The sequence below is a fragment of the Hirundo rustica genome, chromosome 9 (genome assembly GCF_015227805.2).
Source record: "Hirundo rustica isolate bHirRus1 chromosome 9, bHirRus1.pri.v3, whole genome shotgun sequence".
NCBI classification, from domain to species: Eukaryota; Metazoa; Chordata; class Aves; order Passeriformes; family Hirundinidae; genus Hirundo; species Hirundo rustica.
The window spans coordinates 9,952,647-9,969,623 of NC_053458.1; the positions used below are offsets into that span (position 1 = coordinate 9,952,647).

Sequence of the window (16,977 nt, forward strand, 5' to 3'; positions counted from 1 at the left end):
AATCAGTAGCTCCTGAGATGCTGGATGTGCAGGGACGTGTCCCCACGCCCCCAGCAGGATGTCCAGGAGCGATGAGAGCTGCTGACCCAGGCTGGGAGTAGCAAACAGGTGGGCACAGGCTTTGTAGCACAAATATGCTCAGAATAATTACTGATTGCAAAGGAAAAAAAAAAAAAAAAAAGTGAATAAGGGGAGAGTTTGCACAGCCGTGGGGCACTTTGAGAACATCATCACCCTCACTGCTCCACCCTCTGGACCACCTCCTAGCTATATTGATACAACTCATCCATTTTGGGGAGGTAGAATCCCAGCTCTGAAGCTTAGGTTTGCTGCTGGTAATGCAGGGAAGAATCTGGCAGCTGTCACATGGTGAAATAAAAAACACTCCCTGCCAAATATATATATATATTTTTAAGGAGCATTGCATATTCAATAACAGATTGTTACGCTATTAAAACCACTGCATCCAAAGGCACATTCCCAACCTTCAAACTGCTGAACTCAGCAACTGTAATATTTGTAATGTGACTTCCTAAGGTTTTTAAAATGGCCAATAAATGTCTCTTCACCAAACTCTAGAAAGAATCATTGTGGAGCATCAGCTGAGGCTGGCTCTACAGCTCTTACGTCCTCCTTTGCTTCTGTCCTCAAATTCATCTTTCCTCCCTCCCCGAACTCAAACCAGAGCCCCGGACCTGCCCTAAAACCTATTTACCTGCAGGGTGACACATGCAGCAATGCACACGGGGGCGTGTGTGTTTCCTAAGGGACACCCCTGGATGCTGCTCTAGAATGCTGTGCCCACCCGCACTCCCTAGGCAGCTCCAGGCTGGGGGAATGCAGCTGCGGCCAGAGCACCAGCTGAAGCGTGGAGCTGGGGCCACTGGCAGCTCCAGAAAGAGTCTCACATTTCAGTGGGCTTTATTGTGAGCCTTTAACACGGATGAGGTGTAAAACAAGTGAATATATATTGAGTGAGGATAGGAGACTCACATCCACATCAGCTTCATGCACACAAAGCAGGAATATTCATGTATTCTGCGTCGACTAGCCTGGCTGAGGCACAGGGCATAGACATACACAAAGGGTCGCTGTTAATATTTCTTATTTTTACCTCGGGTGGCACTTAGCTGCTCAGATGGGCACCTTTTGCTCTCTGACTGTACAGGCAGAGCAAGGAGAGCATCCCTTCTGCCCCGCATCATGGGGCCACCCCTCACACACCTCCCACTCTCTGCCACTTTGAGCCTGTGCTCTGCAAAGGTGAACTCCAAGGTAATTTCTCTTTTGAGGAGGAATACCAACAGTCTTGCCTGGCAAGAGTTAAACCCCATAAAACCAAGGCTTGTAGTTTTGTTTTCTTTCAATTTATACCCTTCACTTAAAGGGGGGGTGGGTGGAGAGGAAAAGAGGGGGAGAAAAAAGAAAGCCAGGTGACATATTCTAAGAGGGAGCACCGAAAACGTGTTAAGCACTTCAAAATCTCATATATTCAATCGGCCTCTGGCAAGACATCTGCCTAATGTTAGCGCTTAAATATCCTTTTCCATTTTACATGCATTCAAGTCTCATTTGAGCGAAATGAAACGGTATTATTAAAGGGAGATTTTGCACAAATGGCCTGAATTTGACATGTCAAGTTCAATGAGGCTGTTACATATGTAACACCAAAAAGGGCTCGGAGGCTGCCGGCTCTTGAAACAGCGCCAGTGGCTCAGAAATGAAATTTGCATTCAGAGAGCCCTGCTTCACTGTGTGGAGCTGTGCACAAGGCTCGGTTGGACCCACACAGGGTGGAGGAGCTGTGGGGCCAGCAGAAGCAGGTCTCTCCCTATGCTTTGGGAGACTGGACACACCAAGAAGGCAGCTAGAAACCCAGGTACCTCATTCCCACTCAAGGTCGCTTTTCCAAGGAAAAGCTGAACCCTGAGCCAGGGTTGGATCCTCCTGAGTGATGCTCATCACTGGTCCAACAGCTGGCTTTTGTCCCCGGTACAAGCACAGGGCACCTTAGGCATGGGTGGGTGCTGCTCTGTTACCACCATGGCTCCTCCTGCCTCGCTGCATGATGCTCAAGCTGGGTCCACCTTGAGATGTCCCTGTCCTGAGGCCAGGATGGTCACATCAGTACTGCCCATGGGGGGAAAAAGCGCCGTCCCTGTCTCTGGGGGATAGTAAGCCCCATTCCCACCAGCTGAGAAAGGGGTTCATTGGAGTGGCTGAGTTGCTTGCAGTGATCTGGGGCCATGGGTAGCATCATCCAGGTGGTGCTTCCTTGTATCTCAGCCCCAAGAAGCTCCTGTGATCACCTGGAGAAATCCCTTTTCCAGAGAGCTGATGCAGTGCCCACCAAGCCTCCAGTGCTGCAAGCTCAGTGGGCAGGAGGGGATCTACCTTCCAAACCCCGAACACAGGAAATCTATGATTTTGTTGCAAATCATTAAGGTTTATTAAAACTTAACACCACAAGCCATGATTGGCTGCATCCTCTTTAAATTAGGAAAAAAAAAAAAAAAAAAAAAGCCCTTGGAAAGCAGCCCCCGGTTTGCTTCTCCCCATCAGACTGATAAGTAACAGCTGCTGGGCCATTTCGGTAACAAGTCGGTATTGGCAGGGAGCGGCCAGGGCTCCCGGTGCCCGTCATGTTTATAGGCCTACATTTTATTTTTATGTTTATTGGGTTATTTGAGATCATTATTAGTTTCTCTCTTCTCTTGTTGATGTGTTCTTGCTCCTGGCTTCTCCAGGCAGGGAAAGGTGGGGGAATGGGAAACGGAGCAATCCACTGCAGCGAGCTGCCTGCTGGCGCTGGGCAGTGCACGGGACTTCAACCCTCTCACACCCCGCTGCCTGCCAATCCTGCCCACTGCTCCTGCCCTTCCTGCCTGCTGCTGCCACTGGCCCCTGCACCGCTTCCCTCCGGGATTGGGAGAGCCCATCCCTACGTGGAGCTGCCGTGTTACAGATTGGCCTCCATCGCCTGAATCCATCGCCTAGATTGAACGTTATCTATCACGCTACGGAGGGAGTCGTTATTTAATAATTAATAAAGACCTCTGATTCTTCCTCGCCGCCTGCATGGCCGAGTCGAGCAGGCCAGGGAAGCGAGGGCAAGCCAGGGAGAGCTGTCTCCTCTCTAACTGCTGCTGTTATTTAAAGGAATAATGCCATTCTTTTTCATTTGTCAGCTGGCCCACAATGGCCCTTGTCACGCTTTATGATTTAGGGTTTCCTTTCCTTTCCCATTAAACGCCACCTTCCCATCACTGCTTCGCGCCAGCCAGCCTCTGCCCCTGGCTTGCAGTTTCAGTTTCTGATATTGGCCCAACTTCTTTGATGGGCTCCTCTGAGCGCTAATTGCTTCTGTTCATTTAAACCTGTTCACTAATTTGCAGTGGCCCTTTATTAAGTTGGATGCAGCCCAAATTACACCATAAATTACGCTTGCAAGGGGACTGGGTGTTGCAGGGGATAAATGGGCTGCCTGGTCCCTGCTTCCTGTGCAACACGCGGGGGACATGGGTCTCAGCCTCAGGGTGCAGGTGCCGAATTTGGGATATTTCAACCCAGATCCATTCTGGGATGTCTCTCTTTCTCTAACTAAAGCTGCCTCCTGCTCCCTTCATCTGCAATGGCTATCATTGAATCCAAGAAGATCCAAGCCAAGGAGGGATGGATTCTACATCCTCCACACTGTACACAGCCACATGCACCCCTCCCCCTGGTACACACACACATGCTCTGACACACATGCTGTCCCTCCTCTCCTACCACCTGGTGATATAACTTTGCTTCTAGCAGGCAGTTTGATTCCTTTCCTCACCTTTTAATGACCGGAGAATTCATTAATAATTGAAATAAACACGCTCTTTCCCAAGGCTGCTGACTTTTATTAAGGCAGGGGCAGGGATCTGCCAACCCTTGGCTGCAGCCATTTCCTAAATAACTGCTAGCAGTTAAAAGGCAATTATTTTTTTTTTTAATAGGTGACTTTTTTTGCACTGGGGGTAGCAAAAGGGAACTGAAGGCAGCTGAGGAGCAGTGTGCACCAATGCTGCAGGGTTGCTCCATCACGGGATGTCAGCTACATGAGAACTGTTCACTAAACACATCCCCAGGGAAAGGGATGTCTGTGACCTCCGGGAGGAATTTCTGCCTGACTTTACCATTGCAGTGAACTCCAGGGAAATGTTTCTGCCCCACTGGCTAGCACGAGGTCTCCCACATCTTATAGGTGGGTACCACCATCTTTGTCACATGCAGGTGCCCCAGCCAGGTCACCAGGGATGCTGCTGGACCCCAGAGAGCTGCTTACCTGATGTTCAGCTGCGTGAGCTTCTCCAGCTCCTGCTCCATGTGCTCCTGCAACTCCCCGGGGCGAAGAAGTACCTGGCAGATGGGGCAGATCGGAGCCTGGCTGTCAAACAAAGTTGCTTTCTTTTTGCCTGTGAGAAGGAAAAGAACGGAAAAATCTTTAGCTCAGATCAGCTGCCATCAGCATCATCTGTGCTCTGTCCTAGCACAGGACTGAAATCAAGGGATTTTCTCAGGGTATAGCCCTAATTCTCTCCCCATCCTACAATCCCTGGGGCAGGGATTGCTCTCTTCTGCAGTGGAACAGCAACTGACACAAGAGCATCTCAAGCCTGGCTCCCTCCAGTCTTCCTGGGAGAGCAGCAACCATCACATTCTGGAAGTGACCCTGTGCAAACCCAACTTCCCATTTGAGGTTCAGGTGATAAGACTTGGAGTAGATGGATGACACAACACTACTCACTGTTCCTATTAACTCATTATAAAGAGCCATCTTTATCCTCCTTGACACTCCTGAGGTTGGGTGGGTCAGGATGATCCTCGCTATGAAGGTCAGAGCAAATCTCCATGGGCACACAAGGAGGCAGAGGAGAACCCATGACATGAGGCTGTGGATGTGGTAGGGAGCAGGTCTAGATGCTCACCCTGTCCCAGGGCTGGGTCCCATCATCCTCCCTGTACCACCAGCAGCTCCAAACCACACAACTGCCTGACTTCTGGGCCCCCTGAGGCTGTATCACCCCTGGGTGAGATTGGGGGCTGCCTGTGTACCCTAATCCCTAGCTGGGTTGAGTCTCTGGGGCAGAGCTGCAAGCGACGCATTTCTTCACACCCTCCTTATTCTCAATCCCGTCTTCTGCTTCCCTGCCCAGCCACATCTCCCTGGTTCACTCCCTGCTCTGAAGCCAATTTCTTCCAGCTCAGAAACTTTATTGCCCCCTCTGTAAGGAATATACAGCATCTATTTAACATAAAATAAAACTCTAAAGCAAACAATGAAGTTCCCATAAAAGAGGGAAGCCTGCGGGTCCCCAGGCCCCCTCTCCCAGCTGTACTAGCAGCTCTGCTCATGAGAGGGCGTGCGGAGCCTGGCTCAGATGGCTCTGGCAGGGAGAAACGTGCTTTACAGCTGCCTGTTGTCATCCAACATGAACCCTCCTGCTGGATTATTTATTTATGTATTAGACATGGATCAAATTGGTTAAATCCGAGTGAGGGGCAGCAATGCACAATAAAGCAGTCGGTGCTGGATACGAGGGAGCTGGGTGCAATGTGGCCTTCCAATCAAGAGCCAAAAGGTGACATTTTATGGTTCCTAATGATGGGGGAGCCCAGTTAAATGAATCCCCATTCAAGGAACAGACCTTCTCAAAGGATGAAACATTGGTGTGAGCAGCTTTACTCGGTCCCCGCTTCTCCCTGTATAACTGCCTGGCACAAGCATTTAACAAGAGAAAGGGTCTGAAATAAGTTTGAGAGTAACCTTGACCCATCTTTGCCCTCCAGCAGGACAAAGAGCAGGTACCTGGTGTAAGCAGAGCTATCACTGGGATACTACTCATCCTTTCCTTCAGCACCTCTATAGGAGATGGGAGAAACTGAGGCATAAGGGGCAAGCTGGAGCAGGCCAGTACTATGGTGCATTCCCTAGCTTCCCAGCTTCCCTTTCCACTGGGAATTCTCTCATTTGCAGAGCCAGGAGGAAAACCCCACTGGTCACTCCTCTGGACTTGGGCTGCTCCCAGAGACTCCCAGACAGATCCCGGGTGCCTTGGCTCTCCATTCCTCCCACCCTTCTGCCAAGGAGAACACACTGTTTTCTGGCAGCATGCAGCCCATGCAACTTGGAACATCTTCCTCTCTCCTCCTTCCCTCATGTTTAAATAATGCCCAGAATCCAACCCAAACCCAAACACCCAGCTCCTGCTGACCCTTGCGGGAAAGGTCTGCATTTCAGTAATTCCACCTTCCTCTTGGAGCTTTTCCACTTTTGTCTAGTGGGGGCCCAAAATAGCCCAGGAGCGTCCCCGACCACCTGCTATTTATAACCCCGACTTCACAGCAAAACAATGGAGCTGTCTGAGTCTCCCTCCCAAAATAAACAGGCAGCCTTTGAGCGGACGGGAAATCCTGCTGGATCCCTGCTGTGGGGTGTACAGATGGATGGGTAAACAGGCTGCCCTCCACCCTACTGCGCTGAATCCCCGCTCCTGGCCCAGGCCACTGCCATGGGGCCCACCAGCCCCCATCACCAGCCACAGCTTTGGCTGCTGGGGCTGCGGTGCTCTCAGCAGCACCAAAGGGTGGAACAGAGGTTGAACATCCCTGTGTCTCTGCTCTACGGGGAGCCCAGAGATGTTCTTTTGCTGGAGGAGGTGAGGGACTGTCCCAGATCACAGAACTGGGATTGGCAGGCTTGGATCAGGATGCATAGTCAGGGTCTCCTGCTAGGGACCAGCTGGTACACCAGACTGGTGGGACATTTGACCTCCTGCACATCCAAGCCCTCACGCCCTGCTTGTTCTCTGGTACTCTGGTACTCTTCCATGGTACTCTTCCATGCTCCTAAGCAGAGCTGACTTTGGATTTCAATGGCTGGGGCAGGCAGGAGGGATCTCAGGCCATGGGAAGAGGCCTTGCTGTCTTCCGTGGCTGCTCCCAACCCCAGCCCAGGCCAGCAGTAGAAATGAGCAGCAGTGGCCTTACCCATCAGCTACACCAATGGTATGGTGATGAATTTGTGCCAAGGAAGGACGTGACAGCTGTCACTCCACATCCCCATGACAGCCGGGGACGATCCCCTTGCTCCGGTGAGTGTGGGAGGCTGGTGTTTGCTCTGCAACAAGGGATTCCAGAGGGGCAGGAGAACAGGAACCCGGACACACAGCCAAGTCCCTGATGTACAGATTGCAAAGCAGGAGACAGAAGGAGCCCCGGCTCCTGGCCCAGGGGGCTGATAACTGTGCTTTCACAGGAGCAGGGCTAAGTGCAACTGACAGGCAGAAAGGAGGGATCCTCTCCTGTGCCAGGAGGACACCTACGCAAGCCTCCCCAGGTCTGTGGAACCCTGCATGCCTGCAGTGCAACAGAGGCTTCTCCTGGAATGCATCTCCCCAAATCAGCAGCATCCACATCTGCAGCATGCCCAGAGCCTGGCATACACACGTGCTGTGGTGTCTTGCTCCAGGCCGTGGTACCCATCTCCATGATGCAGGATGCTGGATTGTGAGAGAGGGAGAGGATGGGCATGGCAAGTCCTCAGGCTTTGTTTGTGAATGGCAGGGTGGAGAGAGATGCCTACATCCCACCTCTCCTCTCCAGAGCAGGGACATCCTGATATCCAGGAGCAAACAAAGGATGCTGCATCACGTGTCTGGCTGGACCTGCTGGTGTGTAAGTGCTTACCCCTCTGGATGGAGCAGAGGGCATTGATTTGCCCAGGGCAAAACAAAGGGCCCATATCCCTGAGCGGGAGGGACCTACGCCTGCTCCCTGCTTGTCCTTCCCTGCCCTGTGCCAAACGCGCTCCTGGGAGACACTGAATGGCTCTTTTCAGGCTTTTGTTTTTTGGCAGCTGTGTTTTTGTTTTCTTTGCCCCTCTCTCTCCCCTTCACTCTCTGGTTACTCGGTAGGCTCAGCTCCAGTGTTTACCCTCCGTGGCTCTGCCGTGCTTCCCTTGCTGCCGACCCCCCGCTCGCCAGTGCCAGAGAGATGAAAAGGCAGAGCCTTGGTGCTCCCGCTGTTTGCACCGTCTCCCGGGCTCCGCGGAAATGTTTAACTCCAAGTGTTGAAACCGAATATTTCCTGCTCTGAAAGCAGAGTGCTCAGTACGCAGATGCACCCCTGTGTGGAGGAATTTGTCCACAGGCTCTTTCGGAGGGCATCTGCAAATGGATCCCAGCCCACGTAGGGACTGGACCAAACCCTCCTGATCCCACTGGGGATAGAGGGCTGGATCCTTCATTCAGTTCCACTGATATGGATCCAAGATAATTCCTTTGGGAAAGGTCTGATTCACTGCAAAGCAGCTGGTAATGGGACTGGGGCTCCAGGCTGGGAGCTGGGCTCAGGTTCTGGGGACACAAGCATGATATGGAATAGGCATGGAGCCATGAAGTCATCCCTGCCCCTGCCCTGCACCGGTACCCTGACAGCATGGCAGGGTGGGAGTGTGTCACTTGGAAGGCACCACTTTCCCTCACAAGCAGAATGCAAACTACTGTTTTGGAGAGCATTTAAGTTAAAAAAAAACCAAGGAACCCAGCCCACCAACAGTGCCGACAGCACAGGATGTATACAGCCCCTCACCACTAGGCAGCACAGAGTGAACAATGCTCCCAGGTCACTCAGTGAGCAAAGTTTACAAGGCATGAGGGCTCACTCTGCACAGGAACTCAGCAAGTTTCCAAATGAATGAAATAAATTGTCTGTATCTCCACTGCTCATCTGCACTGATGCACAATCAGGTGCCTCCCCAGGAACTGCTGCCATGGGTGGCACAGGCGGTGCCACCTGCCCCTCCCCATGCTGTCCTTCCTTGTGACCAGCTGAAGCTTGCTCCCATGAGGACCAGCTCTTGAGCCCTAGCTCCTGATTTCTCCTCCCTCAAACTCTTTTCCACTTCTCTGAGTACCAAACCCCCCTCTTTGAGATGCTTCCCTCCATCTCACCCTCCTATTTCTGCTGTTTCCCTCTTAAGCACTCCATTATTTAAACCCAATCAAAGCCAGTTGATCTGAAACTCTTCTGAATAGAAATGACCTCACAGCCCTGTGCCCTGCTTTGGGGGCTGTGCTGAAACCAGGTGGGTGGTAATGGACGTGCTGACACAGGCGCCTTGACAGCATCGCCGCCGCCAGCGCCTGCAATAATCCCTCCCGGCTGCTCTGCAACTCAGTTTCCGCGGCGATTATTTTCCATTCGATGATGGGCTTGCTGTTATTTGTGTACTGATAGCAGGTATCTTGTGTGACAAGCCTCCTTTCCTTCCAGCTCAAAAAACAATAATTCAAAGAAAGCCCCATGTTAGCTTGGAAATAGCAAAACACTCACTCTTCTCCTGGCAAGCCCATGCCGCAGCTGATGAGGCTCACAGAGCTTGGTAGTAAGTGGCAGCCAAGGCGGGGAGATGACAACGGTGGCTCAAGGCAGAGATGGTTCATGTGTCAGTGCAGAGCATCCCAGAATAACAGTAGAGGCAAAAAATATTTGGTAATAAAGTGAGGGAGCAGAAATAATGTGGTTCATTGCTCTTCCATCTCCCTGTTGTTTACTGGCATGGTCCCAGTGTTGTCCCCATGGAATGGCATCCTGCTTGCTGGGCACTGCCTTGGATCCTGCTGGTTGGTACCAAAAGGTAGAGGCCCCCAAAAACCTGCACTTGAGGTCAGGGCGCTGCCCATTCCTTCCATCAGGACCTTCTCATCCTTCAGGCTCCTGCCTGGCTGGGGGATGCAGACCTCAACTTGCTGCCCAGGGCTGGGTGCCCTGGATCTGGCCCCTGCTGCAGCTGCTCTGCACAGGGCAGTGGAGACCCAGGTGCCAGAGACAGTGACAGGAACTGAGGGGACTCCAGGTTTGCGTGCTGTGGCTGGGTTCAGTGTCTGGCCATGACTGCATCCACAGCACGACTTAACTCTGCAAACACCCCACAGAGCAGGAAGCATACCCAGACCACTGAGGAATCACCCTGCATTGAGCAGACCTCCCTTAGAGCATGTGCCTTTTGGAGGTCTGTGCAGGCAGGAAGGTGGCAGCGGTCTCAAAAAATGGCTATTCAGGTAGGAAAATATTTTTGAGGAATTCCTCCTTCGTCACAGCCCAAAGATGCTGCAGAGCACCAGCAGAAGCTGGACTTGTATCGTGCTTGGCACAGCACAGGGCCAGTCCTGCCTTGAATCCAGCAAAGAGAGGCACAGGGATGAGTGACAACTGGTTTTATACACCTAGGGTGTATGAAACACATAGAGACAGACAGATAGGGGGACCTCTACAACCCCATGAGCAAACTGGGTCACAGAGAAGACCTGTAGTCAGACTGCTGCATCCCCACCAAGAGCCTGATCCCCGACACTGCTCCCTGCTAAGGTGCCCAGGCTGCCAAGCAGCTTTGAAAATACACCTGCTTCTCCTGAGAGTAAAAACTACAGAGGGATCTGAGGCAGGAAAGCTTGTTAAAATATTGATTTCCTCCCTGAGAAAGAGTTGTTCCTGTAGCTGCCTGTCCAGAAAAGCTGGATACTGAAGAGGACTGGTGTAAACTGGTGCAGCGCTGCTGCCAGGCAGTTAACCCCAGCTGAGGTTGATCCCATGGGTCGCTCAGAAAGAATGCACATTTGAACAGCTCCCTGGGCTCTTCAGAGGCTGCTGCACGTCCCGTTGGGTCCAGCACTGTGTTTCTCATGGCAAGTGGCAGCCTGGCAGCAGGAGAGGTGAGGAGCCCCTTGTGATCCGACCCTGGCTCTCCATCTGCGGAGATCATCGCTGCCCAGTGTGGGGCAGTGGAAGATGGATTGAGCTGGGCAATAATTTAAGAAACTGAGTGAGTCTGTACATCCAATCACTTTACAAATCAGGGGAAAGGGAGAGAGGAGGAAAGGCAGGAGCGGGGGGAGAAGTGAAAAGGCCGCGCAGGGAAATGCATCACAATTACTGTCTCAGCTCTAATGAGGAGCCTGTCATGAGGCTGTCATCCTGCGGAAAGCCACCTACTCAGAAAGATTCAATAAAAAAGTAGCAGAGAGATAAAAAAGAGATATATTTCAGCCCTTGCTAATATTCTTTTCATTTGTCCCAGCACAAAATAAGATACTGCACTTAACCGGCTCGGTTAAAATGAAAAGGGGGGGGGCGGGAAGGGAGCAGCATTGATCAATACCACTAAAAGCCGGGAGACACGGTGATGGAGTGCAATTTTTTTGTCTGTGCTGAAGCATAGCAGAGGCCCGGGCGGGGTAATTTATGATTCGTACGCATGCTGGCTAACTAGAGGCTGACAAGACAATGAATCCTCGATGAGAGGGACACAGGCTGCCGGGAGAGCTGGAAAAGGAGAGCATGACAGGGACCTGGAAGGAAGAGGGGAAGAGGAGGACTGGGACAGGCTGATGGTACTGCTCAATGAGGGGATGCCAAACTGAGCAGAAACACTTCCCCGGGTTTCACAAGAGGAAATTAGAGAAGTGCTGAGAGCAGGCAAAGGAAGGGGTTGCACTGCCTCCATCCTTGCCCTCCTCTCTCACAGCTCCAGCTGGGCAGCTGGGCAGCCTGCCCATGCAGGCTTCTCCCGAGGAAGCACTACAGTGCTCAGCCACACCCCTCACCGGGCTGGAGATTGACCAAACGAGGTCAGCAGGGACCAAGGACAGAGATGATCCCTTCTCTGCTCCAGATTCTCTCATGGGTGCCAATATGAGTCTGGAAAAGCTCAGCCTCACAGAGCTGGATCTTCTTGCTGCTATCCATCTTCTGCTCTGGGAATGGAACAGGCGTCTCCTCCAACCCACAGATTCATCTCCCAAATACAAGTCCTGGGGGGCAGCTGGGTCTCCCCGGCATCAGTCAGGGTTCCCTGACTTCAGCGAACACGGCACAGCAGAAACACCGCTGAGGGAATCCTACAGCTCTGTCCTTCCATCCTGGGGCATCTCCTGGAGCATGATGCACCTCCTTTTCCCCCATCCTTGAGCTGTCCTCCATCCCATGGGTCTTTTTATACCATGCACCCAAGACCGGCCAGGCTGTGGACAAACCAACCAGAGCCAGTGGACCCAGGAAACATGCCTGCAGTTTTGCAGACTCCATGGCCCATGGCATGTCCTTCCTCAGCGGGACTTGCAAAATGAGGCACTGGGGCACAGCACACTTCCCAGCACACAGGCAGCCAGGCAGAGGAGCCCGGGGGTCTCTCAGCTCCTGTGTCACGTGTGCATCATGGCTAGACAGAGTGTAGGGAATGATTCTGCTCCTCACCATCCCTCCTCCTCCTCCTCAGCCACCTGGAATGCCTGGGGTTGTGTACCTAGGGCTGGCAGCTGGGCAACATTCACCAATGTGCCTGGCCTCTGACCCTGCTTGCTGTTAAAAGGGCCACTTTTTGTCCCAGTTGTCCAACCTGGCATTTCTGCTGGCCTGGTGGGAGAGGGTGGAGAGAAGGAGCTGTGTAGCTGCACTGCCAAAATGTGCTTTAACTATCCATGCTCTGCATCATCTCTTGGGATGGAAAGACCTGGAGCAAAGCATCTTCTTTAAATGCCAAAAAATAAGGGCAGTAGGAACTAGAAAAGGTGGGACTTCCACAGAAACATTCTTGTATCTGTCTGGGGGAATGTACAAGAGCTGGGGTCTGAGGTCTGGACACATTTGGGCCTGTTTTGGGCCTTGATTGCTTCATCTGTAGCAGAAACAGGGATGCAGTTTAGAGTGGGACTGACAGCCCTGCAACAGGGACTGGGGAAGACCTGCAGGGGTTTCTCCCCCCAGACTCATTCCACCATCACATCCAGCTTCTTATAAAACATGCAGGGTGATCCTGCACCAAGTTGCAGTTGCTCAGCTGTCTCAGCCCTACCTGCCTGCTCCTCTGAGTCCTCAGCAAAGGACCCGACCACATCTTGAGAGACAGGATCAGCCTGGAAATGTGTCTTTGCCTTCACCACTGGCACTGAAACAAGAGCCTAGGAGCTACCCCATAGCCTGTGGGCTGAGGGTCCCCCCAGGGCCCAGGGAGTACCCCAAGAGGGCCTACAACCCCATCCTGGCCCTACAGAAGACACTTGCAAGCAGCCATGCTGCTCCCATGCCCTTGACTTGGAGGGCAGCCTGTTAAGTTGGTGTTATACTGATATACCTGTAATTCGAAGGGGTGATGTAGTAAAGTCTTTCCCTGCCTCCCACCCACTCCCTCCCTGCCACGTTCCAGTTCCTCTCCTCTCCTCCCCTGGGGATGTGTGGGGCACATATCGAAAACACAGATATTGAACTGTCAAAACTATTTCCTACAAGAAAATAGATTCATCAGCTTGCAGCACACAGGGTCATTGCCACATTTTCCCCTCGCGCCAGCACCTGCACATGCCGGCGCATACCCAATGCCTCTTCGCAGCACTGGCACTTTAGCTTGTAGCTCAGGGCCCTTAAGTGACTTTGAGAAATGGATAATCGATTATAATTCCACGGGCCTCTCTGCAGATTTATCCGGAGAATGTATAAAAGCCAGGGATTGGGAGAAGCGGGTCCTTCTGGCCAACACGTCAATTGCCTGTGCTTTTCGTGCCCGGCTCGGAAAATCGCATCCCGAGCACGACTCTGTTTAATCCATCAGTACACAATCAATGCACTCTGTAATCAACTCTTGATCACTTAATTTTACACATGTTGGCTGAATCCCTTTGTTTAATCACTAGATCAGGCCGCCTTGTTGCACTGCCCCCTCCCTGCTTAACCCTCCGTGACCCTCATCCCCTGTTGTCGGCACTACCAAATGCAGCCCAGAGCCTTCATTTCACCTTGAGGAAGAGCTCCCACGAATTTAGAGAGTTATGAGATGGCAGAAAGGGAAACAGAAGGAGTGAAAAACAACACTGGAGAGAAAGAAAATATTTTCCCTTCTGTGTCTTCATAGAGCTCGTGCTGGCCTTTTCGATCCATGTAACAGAAACCACCACTGGGGTTTAAAGAGGGGCTGGATGTCGGGGCATGAGCACTGAAGCCCTCTAACATCCCAGGGAGAATGGGCTCATTGGGGTGCCACTGGGAAGATGCACCAGCAAACGATGGGCACTCATCACCAGCTGCATCTGTCCCCTCAGAATCCTCTCCACCCCCTGATTATTTTGACTGTTTCAGCAGCCACTGCCATTATGAGCAACAGTTCTTGATCTTTCCCTCCCAGAGGCATCCTTGGGAGCATCACTCTGATCTCACCAGGGTTCATCTCCCTTTTTATGGCAAGAGCACGACCCTTGGGTTGCGATTGCATGTAAACACAGCTATTTGGCATTTTTAGCATGATTTATGTCACTAGCCCGATGCCATCTCACCCTTTGCATGTATTCTGCTGGCATGCCAGGGTCAGTGCCCGAGGAATGCTCATGGGTGGAAATGTCTGATGGCCCGACAGTGAAATGCACTGGGATTTTGCAAGAAGATTTTGTTGCACTTTAATTGTGTGATGAAAGCCTGGAGCTCAGAGATAGGGGGACCACATACTTGCAATCCAAACGTGGACCATTTTGACTGGACACGTAGGTCACACAGCACGATTCTCCTACCCGAGCAGCACAGCGGTCATTCCCAACCCAGCTAAATCTTCCTTTTTAAAGAATCCTTGATGCTGCCTCTGATTTGGCACGTGGAGTAACTGCTGCTCATTCCTGCAAGAATAAATGATGGGATGTGCTTGAACAAGAGGGATCTGGAAGCACAATTGCCAGGGGAACGTGCAAATGTTAGCTTTGCACAGGAAACTCGCACAAAACTGCGTGTTGACACCAAGAGGCCAGTTATAGGACAAAGCAGGCACGGATGTTTGAAGAGAATTCCAGTTGCTATCCTATAGCAAATAGTCTTCAAAGAGCCCCTGGAGCTCTTGGCTTCTCAGCATGGAAAGAGGAGCTTGTGCAAGATGAAACGCAAATAAATAGTTTACCATAGAAAAGATATCCAAGGCAAAGACTGCGATGCAAGTTTTAGCTCTCACATTAGCCAGCTGGGGTTTTATTGGTCCCCAAGTAAAAGCTGTAAATAAAATACAAACCTAACCTGCATATTGTCAAGTCACATTTAAAAAAAGCCCACAACTTAATTGCACTCAAGAGCACCAAGGGGCGAAGTCGTGCACGGTGCATCACAAGGCAGCCCACAGAGCTGTTTAAGTAAAGTGTAAATCCAAGAGCTGAACAAGTGGAACCTTTTACCCTGGGATCTGCCAATGGGCACAGATTACTCTGCCTTTCCTAACGTAGCTCATTCGGCTCCACAAACTCTTGGTAATGGATTTGTAAGGAAAAAGAGCACAAAATCCCCTCCTCTCTGCTCACACAGATATTGGTAGCAAGAAGGAAGGATGGGTGGTGACTCCATCTCCTTGTTTCCAGCCTCCTGTCTGGCCACGGGCAGCAAAGGTAATGCTGCACTTTAGGGAGGCACAGGCCAGGTGACAGGGACAGCAGCTCCAATTGGAATCTGCCAGCAGGGAATGGGTGGGCCACCAGAGCATCTGCCCCTCCTGTCCTGACTGCTGAGGGCTCCCAGGGACTCCTGTGCCAGTGGGGTGCTCCAGAGCAAGGACAGGTCTTCCCTCCACATCAGGCTCTCATGCCTCCTATGCAAAGCTTAGCTGCTCTTTTAATCCATTTTTTCTTTCCACTGCACGCATTCTTTAAACTGTAATGCATGCTGATATGTTGATAACATCAAAATCAGCTCACCTGGCTCAGTTTAAGGAATCGCTCATCTCAGCAGATCTATGCTTGGGATCTGGCCTGGGCTTCACCTGACTACTGTCTGCAGGGCTTTTTCCCCAGGGTCTGCACTTGTTCAAGTCAGCCTGACTTCCAGGGACTTCGAGAAATCCAAACTAGATTCCCCAGAGTCCCAGACGGACCTTCTGAACCCCTGGCAAGGGGCTGCTCTTCTTCCTTATCACTTGGCACATCACACACTGTTTGGGTTGGGGTCCTGCTGTGCAGGAGCAGGGCAGGATGAGGCCTCATATACACATCACAAGCAATCAGGGATGCTGCTCTGCCTGCAGAGCTAAGTGCCCAAGTGGAGCATGCAGGATGGGAAGGCAGGCAGAGATGGGATATGACCAGGTTGGAAGAAAATGCCATCCAAGCTGAGGATGTGTTTGCAAATCCTGGTCCAGCAGCAGTGAACTCTCTAGGAAGAGCAGGAAAGAACTTGCTGCAAGCCAGCTTCGAGGAGAAGGAGCACAGGGATGGACGAGAGCCTCTCCCACTCTCACCCACATGCCGACACAGGCGATAACAGTGTCACATCCCTTCCACTGTTTTCAGGTGGAGGGAGGGAAATGAGGAAAAAAACCCCAAAACAACCTGCCAAGGACTAATTAATATTTAATTTACTGCAAAATGTACTTATTATTCCCAAGTAATTGGCCGACTGCACAGCTGTGACCATTAATGAATAGAGGGGGGGCAAGACGCAGGGACAGGAGGTGGGTGGGGGGAGCACAGGGGTGGTAGTGTCTTTGATCAGACCCTGCTGCCTGCCTTTTAATGTGCATAATAAGAAAACTTAAACAGCTTTGATTTTTTTTTTTCCCCAAGATCTAAAAATGGCTGTGATGCCACTAATGGATTGTGTTTAGCTTATTGCACTATAATTGCCCTATTATCGCTGCAACTTTAACGAGGGGGGAAAAAAGGACTTTGGAAGATGGCATTTGCAAATAGGTTGTTGAATAACACTGCTGCTAAACACAGAGAACACAGGCGAGTCCTGCTTATTGTGATTCCTAGCATAGATTCCCAATACCTGAGGCACTCAGCATCCCTGTCTCTATTGCCGCTTTTCGCTCTGTGATTGAACTATTGGCTCATTTAACTCTAAGGATGGGAAATATTTTTTTACCTGCTAATAGAAGCGTGGCTCGGTTGTGGCCCAGCGTAGATTTTTAGATCAGATTTTCTTGATGGC

At 51.4% G+C, this 16,977-nt stretch overlaps 1 protein-coding gene across 6 annotated transcripts in view; it reads right to left on the reverse strand.

The window, feature by feature from the left end:
* RNF220 (ring finger protein 220) overlaps positions 1-16,977 on the reverse strand; it is a 219,671-nt gene that overhangs the window by 78,477 nt on the left and 124,217 nt on the right. For all 6 annotated transcript variants that reach the window (XM_040073571.2, XM_040073573.2, XM_040073572.2 and 3 more), the window contains one exon: positions 4,316-4,445. In XM_040073571.2, the coding sequence (XP_039929505.1) occupies positions 4,316-4,445 (130 nt within the window). The remainder of the gene's footprint in view (positions 1-4,315; positions 4,446-16,977) is intronic.